This window comes from Blennius ocellaris (assembly GCF_963422515.1).
Source record: "Blennius ocellaris genome assembly, chromosome: 3".
NCBI classification, from domain to species: Eukaryota; Metazoa; Chordata; class Actinopteri; order Blenniiformes; family Blenniidae; genus Blennius; species Blennius ocellaris.
The window spans coordinates 27,801,387-27,816,903 of NC_137652.1; the positions used below are offsets into that span (position 1 = coordinate 27,801,387).

General features: G+C 43.6%; 1 protein-coding gene across 1 annotated transcript; it reads right to left on the bottom strand.

The window, feature by feature from the left end:
• Positions 1-1,280: 1,280 nt before the first annotated feature.
• b3gntl1 (UDP-GlcNAc:betaGal beta-1,3-N-acetylglucosaminyltransferase-like 1) lies at positions 1,281-15,459 on the bottom strand. The gene is made up of 12 exons (XM_080520792.1): positions 15,277-15,459; positions 15,048-15,164; positions 14,615-14,714; positions 13,168-13,232; positions 12,045-12,110; positions 11,234-11,329; positions 6,966-7,061; positions 6,493-6,617; positions 3,707-3,842; positions 3,536-3,604; positions 3,338-3,412; positions 1,281-1,543 (listed from the first exon to the last, which is right to left on the bottom strand). The coding sequence occupies exons 1-12, from the start codon at positions 15,373-15,375 to the stop codon at positions 1,463-1,465; spliced, it is 1,125 nt and encodes a 374-aa protein (XP_080376918.1). The 5' UTR covers positions 15,376-15,459; the 3' UTR covers positions 1,281-1,462.
• Positions 15,460-15,517: the final 58 nt, after the last annotated feature.

The following is a 15,517-nucleotide window of genomic DNA, read 5'->3' on the forward strand; positions in this document are numbered from 1 at the left end:
ATCAGAGCCGTGAGCTCCTATAAAGGAGTCATTGTTCTCTAGATTTCGTGATAGAAAAAAACAAATGTGTTCAAAATCAGTGTTCGTAGATGTGTGTGTGTGTGTGTGTGTGTGTGTGTGTGTGTGTGTGTGTGTGGCTGCACCAAATAATAACTGTTAGGAAATCAGAACCATTTCTAAGCCTCTGTGAAGAGCAGGACCAAGCAGTTTTCTGAAAAGACGAACTCAACTGAAGTTTCTCGATAGAATCTGCCGGTTTGTCCGACAAGAAAGTGAGGAGCTGAAACATGCGTCGCTCCAACAGGCCGCGTCCATCACGACCATGGAACAGTGTTGCTGTGAAACACTTGACTTCTGTCACATCAGCAGTTTGTCAGAATGAAATAAGATTGAAGGAGTAACGGCGGTGAGAAGAGGAAGCAGCAGAGGTGCTCAGGCGGGTTTATTGAAAGGAAAAGAATGTTTCTGTTGTGCCGCTGAAACGTTTCTCTTCGGTCTGAATCATTTCCTCGTCCGGCAGCGACGACGTACAAGACAGACACTTCTACACTTCTACATAGCCGGACTGCAGCACAAAGCAACGCCCCACTGATTCACTGTTTTTGACTTGTTGAAAAAAAACAACAACAAACAAAACGTCTGTCCAAACTTCTGTTGTGTTGTGAAACTGAGTGAAAGCATGTGGCGTCATTGTGTGAACCGATCACATGCAGGTTTAAATGTGAACTTATTAATTGTTTTTTCATTTCATCTTCATAAAAAAAGAAAAAGACATCGGGGAGGAAGAGTTCCAACCAGCGTCACGTTTCCTGGAACTGTCCACTCCTCCTTCCTCATTGGCTGCAAATCCACAAATACAACAACATATTTAGAGTTAACGTCTCATTGAGACGTAACAACACGTATTTAGGTGATACAACCTCCGATTGATGGAGTGATGAGAAGATGCTAGTGTGAATTCTGCTGAATGCAAGGAAGTGGATTAAACCTCCACGACTGGATGGACGCCGTATGTGAAATATAGAAACACGGTAGTTTTCTCTTTAAGTTCAAAACAGGTGAACATATAAAGCCTGTATCTGTATCTGAACGACAAGTTTCAGTCAATCTGTGAAAACGTTTGTTATCCTTTATATCTGCTCTTTGCGGACGTCCTTGTCTTCTGTTAGACCGGCAGTGTTGGTGAAACACCAAAACTTATATTTGATTGAACCAAACAATCACAATTATCACAATGTTTTTTTTATTTTTTTATATTTTATTTATAAAAGCCGTCCATTTACAACAGTAACCAATTTCCATTGACCATAAACTGTTTCGTCAAATACTGTAATGGACTATAAATATAAAGAAAAACGTCTAAAATTATAACTTACAATCAAAAAACATTTTTTTCTTTCCACAATCCAAGATGTATTGCATTTTGCACAACAAGTAGTGTTGTGTGTCCCTGAAACTACTGTCAGTTGAAATGGTAGTAATCGATGCCTTCTTTCAGCTGCAAAGAGTTGAGATTTTCCTCCAGACCGCCTCCCGTCATGTCCTGCAAACACAAACAACAAAACGTCACAGAAAGACGAGAATGATCAGAAAACTTACAAACATTAGCTTTAAGTTTTCAAGCGACTTCCAGCTGTTGGGAGGAACGTGAGCAAGGCTCAAAACCAGGCAGATGACCTTCAGCTTTCATGGTTTCTAATGGACGCTACTGATCATTTGGATAAAGACGCATCTCATCATCTCTTTTATAGTTCTATAATACTTTGGCCCCATTTACACGCCAACGTTTGAAATGAAAACGCATCGATTTTGCACTTTTGTTTCAGAAAAATTTTACGTTTCCACTTGAAATACGATGTCCGTTTACACAGAAATGGTAGAAAGACTGAAAAATGTCGGGCCACTAGTTGGCACTGTTTTTGTAATGAAACCACACACACACACACACACACACACACACACACACACACACACACACACACACACACACACACACACACACACACACACACACACACACACACACACACACACACACACACACACACACACGCCGCTGAGAACAATCCGCTCTAAACATAAACAGCGGGAGAAGACGGACATTCTAGTGGACAGACGACCAAGTGGGATTGTTATTACAGTGACTGTCAAAATAAAAGCACCACGTTCCAGGAGAATATGGAGTCATGACACTTTGTTCTGATTGTCTCTACTGAGCATGTGCAGAAATACTAGTTACTATGGCCGTGATGTGCCTGAGCAGTAGCCTCGTTTTTTCCCATCTACATGGAACCCTCAGGGCGTTTTCAGAAAGTTGTGCTTCCCGTTGTTTCCTTGGAGTTTGAGACGTTTCTTGAAACGCTGCATTTTCAGTGACTCTGAGTGACGCTGTTGTATAAACAGAGCACTCAAAAAGTAACAAGAGTTTTGTTTTTTTCATGTTTACTTTGCATTATACAGGTCACATTCAAACACATTTTAACAGGTCGTCTTTTTTTCTGTATTTTGAATCTGGGCAACAGTTCAGAGTGAAAGAAAGTCAAACTCCAACTAAAACAAAAACAAACTCAAAACTAAAAGTCAAGGCCATTGGTTGAATTTATTTGGGAATAAAAGACACATTTCCATCGATTTGAGACATTCGGCTTTGGAATTAATGGTAATTTTCTGTCCTCGGACTTCTTTCTGCTGGGTGTCGTTTCAGATACAAGTGAAGCCAGAGGTTCGACAAAGACTGACGATGCTCAGACTCACCTCCAGAAAATCAGTCAATCAAAGCCAACGAGAAAAGTTCAAATAAATATATCTGCTCCTTATAATTTAATATAATTTGGACAAAAAATGTGTGATTGAGTCCAGGTGTGTGTGTGTGTGTGTGTGTGTGTGTGTGTGTGTGTGTGTGTGTGTGTGTGTGTGTGTGTGTGTGTGTGTGTGTGTGTGTGTTAGAACGCTCATGATTGAGTCCAGGTCCCTAATTACATCTCCATTTCCCATAATTGAGCAGTTTAGCGGAGCCCCGAGGTGGAGTTGCTGGATGTGGATCTGGCTGTGCGATAGCGAGAGATTGGAGCAGAGCGAGTGTGTCATTACTCACTAATCTCACCGAATTCGCCGCCGTCACAGTCTGTGTGAGCGCCGCCAGCGCCACGCAGACAGAAAACCTCACTGAAAGGGCCAACAGATACGCGGGTAAGTGGACATGATCGTGTGATCGGAGACGAGGCTGCGCTGCCCGTTTCCGGTCCTGACCAGCCCGGGGCACACGCCCTGGATCATTATGTTGTTAGCCGCCATTACAGACCGGAGGGACGGACGGACGGTGAAGACACAAGCTCACCAGCTTCACACAGACGATGAAGGGCGCAGTGGCGTCGGCGTAGTGCAGAATGGGGATCTTAGGCTTCGGTCTTTCCTGGAGGGAAAAAAAACAAACAAACAAAACAATGAAAAGTCATTATTTGATTATTGGAATTCATTGGAATGAAGTAAATCACACTTTTGAGACTAACACCTGTTGTTTCCTGAGGAATCTCACCTTGGATTCCTCGTATGTGTAGAAGCCTTTGTGGATCTTGTTCTCGTCTACGTCACAGAAAGCTTTGACCTGACGAACGCAGCAAGAACGCTCCGAGTGTTTGAAACATCACAGTGCGTCATCGACAAAAGAGGTACAAACAGGCTTATGCCACGTCTCCAGATAACGCACCTTCTTCCGATTGGCCGGGCTGAGGCTGCGGTACAGCTTCCGACCCTGTTTCCCGGCGTTCCATATCGTGACGTTGTCCCAGCGACCGAGAAGCCGCTCCTGCAGGAAGTCCACTCGCAGCCGCCAGATCGTCTCCCTGGACACAGACAGACGTGATCGCAACGGCTGACGCATATGCAACTGGAGCGTTAGCTGACCTGCAAACCAAATATTTAGTTGTTTGTGGAGAGTCATCTCTAGTTTAAGAATCGATTCTTGCTGCCTTTTATATAAATTATAAACCCTCTTGATAGGTTTCTCCACTATGAACCATTAAGTGAGGCTGAAAAAAACACCTGCATCAATAATCTGGCTGAACTTCAAAATACTCAACTTTATAGGGCTCCTACTATGCAAGATTCACTTTCTAATGGTTTTCTAACAGTAATATGCCTCCCTTACCTGGTGATGGTTGAGAATTTATAAAAGGTGTGTTGCTCCAACCAGCCAATCAGAAATCGAACCCTATATAGTGTCATCGGGGGTTTAGCCAATCACAATGAAGGTAGGCTCCTCCCCTTTGACTCCTCCCACAATTAGGCAGCTCTGCTCTGGCACATGGCACCACGAGAGGAAGTACTTCCTCCTCTTCCCATAGATGGGCATGTGTGGGCGGAGCCAGTCCAGCTCACACAGACACAGCAGATTCTGAATGCAGCTCCTAGGATCCAATATTCTTATGGAGGAAAATCAAAGAAAAAGCTGGATTTGGGGCAAAAAAAACTTTTAATACGACGTTTTTGGACCAATGAGAACACGCGGAAGTGTTGAAAAGCTGGATTATACAATTTCTCTGAAAACATTTGAACCGAAGTGCAAATCTACAAACTGTCAAAAACACAATAAAATGGCAACAAATAAAAAAGTAGCAGAAGCCAAGGACTAATTGGTTTTAAAAAATACAAAGAATTCAACTGAAAACTTTCATTTGGAGAGATTTATTTGCAATTCATCCATTGTGTTAGTCTGTTAGAACTATTAATGTTCTTCACCTCTTCCCACATGCACGTTTGTTTTCTTCAATAAGCCAAAAATGGGATTATTTGTAATTATTAATCAAAAGCAATGCGGTGACACCCCTCGGCCCTGCTATCAAGTGAAATTAATTATTTGCGTCAGTCGCCACAAAGCATTCACTGCGTTTATGAGCAGCCTGAAACAGGCCTCGCTCATGGAGCCTCGCCCAGAATCACCTGCTCCTCCTCTGAACTCGCGTCGGGACATTGCCAGGAAGCACCGCGCTCTCATCTCGGCTTCGTACCGAGACGAGCCGTGGGCCTCGCACCGCAAACACACCGGGACGCAGCCGCAGCGCCGAGCCCGGGGGGTCTCCATGCTTTCTCTAAGGCAGGCTTTGACTCTGAGCCAAACATGGCGGAGATTTACAACGCGCATACCTTCCACTCACATTTCTAAACAAACAGAAAACCTCTCACCTCACTCTTTCTTTGGCACCGGGCTTCAAAAAGACGCCCGACCCACAGGCCGACCGCGATCACATTTATTTGCGTGAGACAGAAGCGAGACGATGCTTTTTGTTTGACGAAAGACGGGAAGTCGTCGCGTGGACGACAAGAAGTGCGGGAGAGAAGAAGAAAAAAGTCTCAAAATAGAGCTCCAGAAATACAGAGATGACAGATGAAGACGGAGAGGAGGGAGATCGGTGAAGGAGTGCGTCAACACTGGCAGATATACGAGCGGTGGAGCGACGCGAGCGAGGAAGGAAGGAAGGAAGGAAGGAAAAAGGAAAAGTGGGAGGGATAACAGGAAAGAGGGGATGAAAGGTGGGAGTTTAAAGCAGGAAAGACCTTTGGTGTGCTCATTTACACACACACACACACACACACACACACACACACACACACACACACACACACACACACACACACACACACACACACACACACACACACACACACACACACACACACACACACACACACACACACACACACACACACACACACACACACACACACACACACCAGTACATTCAACAGCAGGAATGTCATCTTCACCAACCAACAATGTCAAAACTCTTCTCACTATGAGATCAGATCCTTCGCCCAGTAAATACTCCACATTCCTCCCAGAGGAAGAAAACGGGTTGAAAATCCTCATTCAGACGCTGGGAAAGTGAGTGGAATTCCAAAAACAGAAAACATGATCTCAAGATTACCACGACATGTGTCCGTGTGTGAGAAACGGCGGCGGGAATCCTGTAGGCAGCTGTCAGTAGGTGGAGGATCATCGTGTGTGTGTGTGTGTGTGTGTGTGTTCACACTCTCTATACTTATGGGGATTTTGACCCAGACCAACTCGTATCGCAAAAAACAGACAAACACTGAAATACACTGAGGTTCGCCTCCAGCCGGGTGACAGTGAAATGATACTGGAGTGTGTGTATTTGTATATTTCATACATACACACCCGGTTGTAACACGCAGAGGAGACACGCATTAAGCCGCGAATGCAAAAGATGACGAAAAAAACAAAGCCTATGATTTATTTTTTTCACGATTAATTGAATGGATCCAGTTGACATTAAGTCCATTGATGCCAGGTGGAAAAAGTGAGCAGTGTGTCAGAGATAAACTGAGTTCAGAATAAATCTGTGGGAGTCATCGCTTGGAACCTTGACCGAGTAGTGTGTGTGTGTGTGTGTGTGTGTGTGTGTGTGTGTGTGTGTGTGTGTGTGTGTGTGTGTGTGTGTGTGTGTGTGTGAGAAGTTAAACAGTAGAACTGACTCTGTGACGGAGTGAGTGGCCGCCTTCTCATGGTATCGATAAACCAGCAGGCACTCGTCCACCCTGGTCACACCTCCTCCACGACGAAGACTCTGGTAGAAGAAGAGCAGATCCTCCGGGACTCCCTGCAGGTAAACATCAATGGTAAGTGTACGATGTAAAAAACAAACAAACAAAGAAACATCCATTTCAATACACACAATCACAATTGAATATCGTCAGAATTGTTGCTGGTGTGACAAACTGTCATCAAACTAATGTGTTCGATGACAGAATAACTTCTATTGTCTTTTAATCTCAACATTTATTGTCACAATTTATGAAAATACCAATTTGGACAAGATCTTCTCAGTTGGGACACATTAGGGTTCAGGGGTGGCACTCGGTTCTGCTGAAAGATTTGAAATCGTTTTTCGATTCCCATCCCTCATTAGGACTCAGTTTGTGGAACACTCCCGAGTGTGAGCCTTCACCTTGCCTCCCTCGTCAAAGGGTCCGACCTCCTGGAACCATTTTCTGGAGCAAAACCACGTTGGCATGACGACTGTGGGCCCGTGAGAAGTATAAACCTGAAACCCCGAAACACAAATTCCAACATCAAATGGTTTATTAAACTATTCACACCTACGAAAGCACAAAGCATTCAGCCAAATAACTGGCCCACCACGTGGTACAGCCTAAAGGGTGCCCCTGGTGGTCAAATATACGTATTGCAGCTAATCTCATCATTTCTCACAGTTGGAAAATGTCACCATACAGCAGTGCTTCTCAAATGGTGGGGCGAGCCCCCCTGGGGGGGCGTGGTGGGGTGTCAGGGGGGGCGTGAGGCAGGCACAACTTTCAGTATTAGTGTCTTTATTCATGCTTGAACGATAAAAAAAGGGCCTCCAGCTCATTTTATTAATTTATTTTGATAATCAGGCGATTGTATGCAGAATGCTGGTGCCAGCAACTCATACAGTGGTTTATACAGATAAATAAATAAATATTATCAGGTTCTCAATGGTAGTACAATTCGGGGGGGGGGGGGGGGGGGGCTGAAAATATTTTTGTCCTCTAGGGGGTGCATGACAGAAAATAATTGAGAACCACTGCCATACAGGCTGTTTGGACTCTGGCGGGCCGGTTCTGACCCGCAGGCTGGATGTTTGACACCACTGCTCTATATTAATGAAGCCTGTTCTAAGAAACTGCTTTGTAATTTTAACACTGAAAGTTGGCAACTTTACTATATTTAGTTTTTTAAAACGCTTTATATTTAGCCACTAATGTGGTCTGTGACGATGAAGCAGCTTCATTCAGTAAGAGGAGATGAGCTTCATCCTCTTGTGGTGAAAATGATGAAGCAGGAAAGGAGGCACACCGACCAGGAGGCGGGATTCACCACGACCGCCTCAGAAGACGATGCCCTGCATGTGGACACACTTCAACAAGCGCTTCCTATTACACATCGAGGGGAAACGACTGTTTTGAAGTCAGTGACTTCAAAACAAGGCGCTTTTTGGAACAGCCAGAGTTCATAACATGGAGTTTTCGTTTGACTTGAAGAGATAAACACACCAAGCGAGGAAGTGATTACATCTAATCCTGAGATAAATAAAGGAGGCTCTCGAGTGCAGAGGCATGCGCTCCCGAACCGGAGTGTGTGCTTCCTGAAGTGTGCAGGGGAAGGATACACATTTCCACCCTGCCGCTTATGATGTTTGAATAATGATGTTGTTTTGGTCTCTCCGCTTCTCTAAATACAAATTCTGTATTACAGTCTAATCGCATCACGGCCCCCCGAGTTTTTATTCTCTTTTTACAGATGCATCTCATTTGTTCCACAAGAGCCCAGCCCCTGTTCTGACTTCCTCTCCTCTGTGTGTGTGTGTGTGTGTGTGTGTGTGTGTGTGTGTGTGTGTGTGTGTGTGTGTGTGTGTGTGTGTGTGTGTGTGTGTGTGTGTGTGTGTGTGTGTGTGTGTGCGTGTGTGTGTGGTAACAGTGATGTTTTTGCACTTTTACAGAGGGTCATTCCAGGTTGATCTGCTACTTCTTCCAAACTACATCACTCAGTGTGTGTGTGTGTGTGTGTGTGTGTGTGTGTGTGTGTGTGTGTGTGTGTGTGTGTGTGTGTGTGTGTGTGTGTGTGTGTGTGTGTGTGTGTGTGTGTGTGTGTGTGTGTGTGTGTGTGTGTGTGTGTGTTATCTTGGGTAATACTATTGACTGAAATGCATTACAGATGGGAAAAAATTGTGCAAAACATCTGGATTCAGCCAGTAAAACAGCTGGACAGAATCTTATTGTGTGTGTGTGTGTGTGTGTGTGTGTGTGTGTGTGTGTGTGTGTGTGTGTGTGTGTGTGTGTGTGTGTGTGTGTGTGTGTGTGTGTGTGTGTGTGTGTGTGTGTGTGTGTGGTAGTGACACTGCAGCATTTTGCAGATGTAAGCATGAATAAGTGGAAGCAGAATGAGTTCTGGGAAAGAAGACACACGGAGAAGAACGGAGCCAGTGAGTGGACGTGAGCAGTCGGGAGGACAGAGGAGGGTTTGGACGACCGTGTCTAATGTCCTACAGACGAACACTCAAAGTGAAACAAGCAGAAGCATTTGTAAATCTCTACATTGACCAAGTTATACAGAAAGAAATGCTAGATGATTTAAGTTAACAAAAAAAACCCAAAAAAGACCTGGAAGCACAACGAGTGAATCTTTAGCCTGCAGAATCAACACATGCTCTCATTCCCAGGCTCCATGAAACTTAATATCATATAAATATTCAGGAATGTCTGCTGAGGAGCTGTGCAGACTCTCGCTGTGTGTGTGTGTGTGTGTGTGTGTGTGTGTGTGTGTGTGTGTGTGTGTGTGTGTGTGTGTGTAGTGTGTGAGACAGACGGAGTCCAGGTCGTCTTGTATCCTTGGTGACTGGAATGTTTTTGCCAGCAGCCGTCCATCTCTGCACAAACAGACATACTGTACCTCCAAGGAGCTCCTTTCCACAGCGTCGGCTCATTTATCAGCTTGTGATTTTATAATGACGCCCAATTCTGTACGGACCGTTAACAAACTCGCTCATTTAAAGTGTCCTGGAACACGTCCGTGTACGAGACGTCACATTTTGGCACAGTAACATCTGTATTGGGGAAAGCGGTGTGTTGGCTGTGTTGTAAACTTTGATATATTTTAACCATCTGCCACAGAAACTCCAGCCTCGGTGTTGAGCAACTGAGTTGAAATAAAACCCGCCTTCAGCCTAAACATTATATCTATTGATCCAGTCCGTTGTGCAGCAACGACACATGTCATCCTGGAAGTTGATGTGACAGAAGAAGGAGAAAACTATTAAAGTTTAAAGTCAATTAGATCAGGGCCAAACTGCAGCTGTTGTGAGGCGTTCATGTCTACGGAGGGCAATATCTATCAAGAGTAGCTGGAGGCCGGCTCACTGGTGCACACGGCTCATCTCACGATCACCTTAGTGGCAGTCAGGACTCTTTGGGGTCTAAACCCCAATATTTGTGTTATATTGTTATATTTACAGATACTTATTCATGGTAAAGCTCAGCCAGTGGTGCGAAAAATCTCAATGTTTGCTGCAGGACAACTTGGAAAAGAAATAGTCCTCTAAAGCAGTGTTTTTCAACCTTTTTGAGCCAAGGCACACTTTTTTGTTTGGAAAACTCTGGAGGCACACCACCACCAGAAAATGTTGAAATGTGAAACTTCGTAGCCTCTATTAACAATATAAAGTCATTCTCATCAAAGTTTTATCAACAGGAATCAAATAAATACAGAAAAAAAGTATTTCCCAATGTCTTTTTTTAATAGTGACTCCCTCAGTGTGAAACCTGGACCTGATGGATGAAGAGCTGAGATCCTGGTTCACATTCTTCCTTTTCAAAAACTTCTCCATCACTGTCACTGACACAGTACTTTGATACAAGATGGTAGCAGGAGGTGGAGATGAACCACACTGACGTCTGTCACTTTACATTTCACCGGCAAAGTTCTGTGCTGCCATCTAGTGGTGAAGAGTATTGTAGCGATCACGGAGTTGGTCGCTGCAGGGCATGATGGGAGTTCAGGTTATGTGTTGCCGGAGGTTATTGAGGGTGATTGTTGGGGTTGTTGTGTGTTGGTTTGTGCTTGTGTTGTGTTTTTGTTCCTCGGTTCAGATCGTTCATTATTTCGTCTAGTTTGGTTTGTTGGACGTTGGTGAGCAACCATGAGATAGAAATGTGTTGTGTGGAGTCTCATCCTGTTATGAAGTTCCGGTTGCGCGTGTTCATGTCAAAATAAAAGCCTCTGGTGAATCTCGAGTCAGAGCAATTCTTCCGCGGCGCTCGCCACAGTATTTATACATGATTACTCTGCACACTGCTCTGACTGCTGACAGCGGCTGTGAGAGTAAATGTTTTTATAGAAAAAATGTGAAATTGGATAATTTCCCACGGCTCACCTGACTAGATCTCGCGGAAACACCAGTGTGCCGCGGCACAGTGGTTGAAAAACACTGACCTAAAGACTCCAGAGTGGTTTTATTTTCTCTGTATTATTACCTTTTCCACTCGCAGCTGCTTTAACTACACACGACCCGTTTCCTGCGCCAGTGATGGCGACGGACGGGGAGGTCAGGAGGGATGTCCACCGTTTCCGTGGAAACTGTGGACATCAGGTACGTATCCTGTTTCAACCAGAGGCGAAAAACTAAAACAAACCCATCCACATCAAAACACGCAGAACGGCCAATCTGTGTGGATTTACCTGCGTGGCGAGCTGCTCCTGAGAGAGTGTGTTGATCCAGCGAGTGTAACGCTCCGTGGAGCCTTCCGGAACCCTCCGGACTCTGCAGCCGATCAGCTAATCATGAAAAACACACACATCCTCTCAGCATACCACATATTTTCTTTTGGACTCGTCTGAGAAAATAAACATGTTTTTTTTTTGTTTGTTTTTTTTTAAATCGGTATAGCAGCAGAGCCACGGGGCATTGAAACACAAGCACATGTTGGGCAGGTCAACAGAACGTCGTCGTTTCTCGTACAATCGCTCATAACTTCACAAAGAAATCATGACAAAATAGTTCAGACAGTTTGTTGAGATTGTAATCAAGTTCATTCATTCAGACTTTCCCCAGGAATAAAGTCGAGTTCATGTTAAAACAAACAAACAAACAAACAAAAAAATATGTTTGATGATGTGAGAAAACAGAAACAAAACAGAATCGCTTTATCGTCAAAGTTCTTCCATTTATCAGGAATGGAGAAGGAGAAAGACAGAACGAGGCGGGTTGTTTGTGCAGGGCAGCAAGACCGCTGTCTCCACGCTGTCGCCCTCGTTTCCCCTCAGACACACACACGACCTTTGACCTCTGACATGGCGGGCCAAAGAAAGCATCAACACCGGATACTCGCACTGTTCTGCCCACCAACTGCGTGACAGGTCTCACATGGAACAAAGCAAAATGCTAATATTTTATTTCGAGCGAGAGCTAAAGAAGAGACTGGGGTGTGTGTGTGTGTGTGCGGGGGGGGGGGGGGGGGGGGGGGGGAGTCAGTGCAAAGTGAGAACTCACAGAGTTTTGGTGGAGGAGAGACGCGTCATACTGCAGGCGAACCCTTTGTGGCATCATAATGTCATCCTACAGTGAAGAAAAACACCATTTCAGACACAAAAGTATGACAAAACTAACATATGCATGGACTTTAGAATATTTCTAAATGAAAGGAAAGAACAGTTAAAAGATTTAAGCAGAATAATCGAGGGATGATTTTTAAACATTGTCAGAATTTGGCAAAAAAAAGCTTTAAAGTTTGATTGTTTGTTTCCTGTAACCCTAAATGAAAAATTATAGACGAATAACAGATATAAAAACATATCTGCAAGAAGTGAACAGATAAATAATAAGATCCAGTTTGTCTGGACTGGGGTTGCAAAATTCCAGGAATTTTCAAAGTTGGAAACCTTCCATGGGAATTAACGGGAATTTATGGGAATTAACGGGAACAAAACAGGACACCTGTGGTTACAACGCAGTTTACTTCCACCTGTGTGACTGATGTGAAAGAATAAAGGTTTCTGTATCTTTCAGTCACCTCGAAAAAAGCGATTAGTGAGCAGCTTGCTTTACTGTAGGAGGAATCCTTATTAATGGTGAGTTTTTGAAATATACATTTAAGTTACTTTACAGGCCTTTTACTTCCTCTGATCCCCTGAAATTAATTACGGCCAATCTATTTGTAGGTAATATGAATTATGAGTTAAAATTTAGTCTGTTGTGTTAAAAATATGTGATCCATCTGTCATGCAGGCCTCAACACAGCAACCTGGGCTTGATTGTGTCATTTAGTGACTTTTTAAACGTGTTATTGAAAGTACGTCTGTTCTAAAGTCATTTTATGCCAGCGGCCACGTGCATCGTCAGCTCAGTGACAATTCACTTCATTTATACATGCTTATTTAATTTTGAAAATCTCCAAAATTCCCCAGCTTAACTTCCCATGGAGGGTTTCCAAAATGTTCCGCATTTCACCCCAACCCTCGTTTGGACTCACTACTGTAAGTGTTGTCGAAGACACACACACACACACACACACACACACACACACACACACACACACACACACACACACACACACACACACACACACACACACACACACACACACACACACACACACACACACACACACACCTACCGCATCCTGAAAGCACAAGTACTCCCCGTGACTCTGAGTTATCGCCTTATTCTTTGCAAATCCCACTGAAAGACACAAAAAACTGATGTTCTGTTCCTGTGTCGAAGGTTTGCTGACTCTTCCTGCTAAATAATTCACAAACATTTTTTTTTATGTCTTCTGGAGAAGAGTTGTTCTCTCTGTTGTTTCATCAAAATGAAATCTGGCAAATCACATAATTTCCACAGGAACCAACAGGATCTTATTGTTGACAAAATCTTGACAAAGAGTTCTAGACAGTCTCTTATGTTTTATGTTCTGCTTGACGGAAAATTACAAAATAACTATTTTTCTGACCACCACCGTAAAATGGGTGACGTAATCACAACAGAGCATAAAATGCTCCCACTTGTTTTTGTAGTTTTGGGCTAAAGAACCTAAATGGACTTTAGTGATGTTGCAGGAGAACAGCTGGGTAATTATTGCTGCTTTCAAACCAAACAACCCCTTTGTAAACAAAACGCATCATATCTTAGAAAATACATATCTATTGCAAGTCCACATCAGTGTCCAGAGGGAAAGATTTTTGCCTATTTTCTTTCTCAAACTGTTTTTCCCCCTTCTCTGTTGTCTGCTATGTGTTGTGGAGTAATACTGGTTTTCCTCTGTAAAAGTGACTCGATGTTGTTATAATGTTGGCACTATTAACATTTCTACTAATTTTACTACCATCTGATGTTTGAAATAACAATATTGAGTGATGGCCTCATGTCAGTTAGGTCAATGGGTTTAAGTTAAATAGATTTAGGGATTTTATTTTCAAACTGTCAGGCTCCCAAACAATGTCCAGTTTTGCAATTCCAGGCTCTCGATAACTAAATATAAAGCATTTCCCCAAGATTCACGGAAATTAAATGTAGACTCTATGAGATAGAGTGAAAAATTACAGATTTTTCTTTCCCTTTATTCAACATGCCAGTAAAGAATGTGACTCTCCCACTGGTGTCCCATACTGTGTTACCATTGAAAATAGTGGCACATATTGGTGATATGATATCTATTCCAGCAGACACAGTGGTGCCTTTTCTTTCACGGCCGTTACAAGAGACGTGATGATATTACACCAAGACTGCGCCCTCACACATATGAACATGGCAGTGTTTAGGCGTGATACAAAAATCATGCTAAGTCAATATATACTGAGCTGAACCCATGGCAAGCAGCCATTTGCTTAGATCCTTAAAGTAAACTTTCCAAATAGATCATAACAGCTGTCTGAACCAGGAAAGAGGAGCCGTCTCCACAACAGGCCGAAGCGATTAGATGCGGTTGAATCCTCCCGAAAGTGATGGATTTTAGTTTTTCCAGGAACTATCTCACCTTTCTGATGGGCTTTTCACCCCAGCCCAATGATCAATGATCCGCAAAATAAAACGGACAGTTTAAGCTGTTATCTGTGTCTACTAACCTCCTTTAGGGTGTACAGAACTGTGCCCAGATATCAGCAATGTGATGCCTCTCGCTTCGAGTTTCTCTCTCCAACTCTCCACAACGTTCCTGGAGTCGTCCTAAACAATAAGAATGGGACATCTGAAGGCAAGGTAAAATGTACGTATACAGACACGAGCTAATTCAGAAAAACGTAATTAAGAAATGCATAAAAAAAACAGAATAACCACAGTAAAATCTTTATTACATAAATATAATAATATTAGTAACCCCCCAATGGAAGGTCGACGTAAATAATAATGGTTTTTTTAAAAAGATGAATTTACACCCACAGATCATTCAAACCTTTACAGACCAGAACTGAGATTTTCGACACGAAAAGGTAAATCACGTCTCGTATGTTAGAACAAAAAGGCAGTGTGACGTGTTGAAACGTAAACAAACAAACCCACTGTGCTTGCGTCATCAAACACCGACAGCTCCATGGATCCAGTGAAGTCCTGACGGACGATGGCCTGCAGACACTCATCCAGCCAACATGAAGCATTGTACACTGGCATGACAATACTCTGAACGCAGGGCACACAGGAGAGAAAATAAACAACAACTTGCTTTTACAATCAGCAAAACTATAAACTCGGATAATAAGTCGACTTTAAGATGAGCGTCACTTTCACCCACCACGTCCACTGCGCTCCACGCCGCCTCCTCCTTCTCACCGGCTGGAGACGCGTGTTGTTCTTCCGCAACGCGGAGCCGCTTGGGAGGTTTAACTTCCATTTTCACCCCCGTGAATCAGCAGCGGTCTGCAGACCGCGTGGCACGTTTTAGTTTCGAGGAAGACTGCGAACCACGATGCGGCGACACGAGTGAACCACGCGGATAAACACGTCCGTAAACATTCGTTTTGTGGTTCGTTTCA

Bases quoted from the DNA above. Each gene is read 5' to 3' on its own strand.
- b3gntl1 (XM_080520792.1), bottom strand. From the start codon at position 15,375: ATGGAAGTTAAACCTCCCAAGCGGCTCCGCGTTGCGGAAGAACAACAC. The intron at 15,165-15,276 runs GTGGGTGAAAGT...CCCTGCGTTCAG, and splicing joins CGTGGAGCGCAGTGGACGTG to AGTATTGTCATGCCAGTGTA. The intron at 13,233-14,614 runs GTTAGTAGACAC...TGTGTCTTTCAG, and splicing joins TTCTGTACACCCTAAAGGAG to TGGGATTTGCAAAGAATAAG.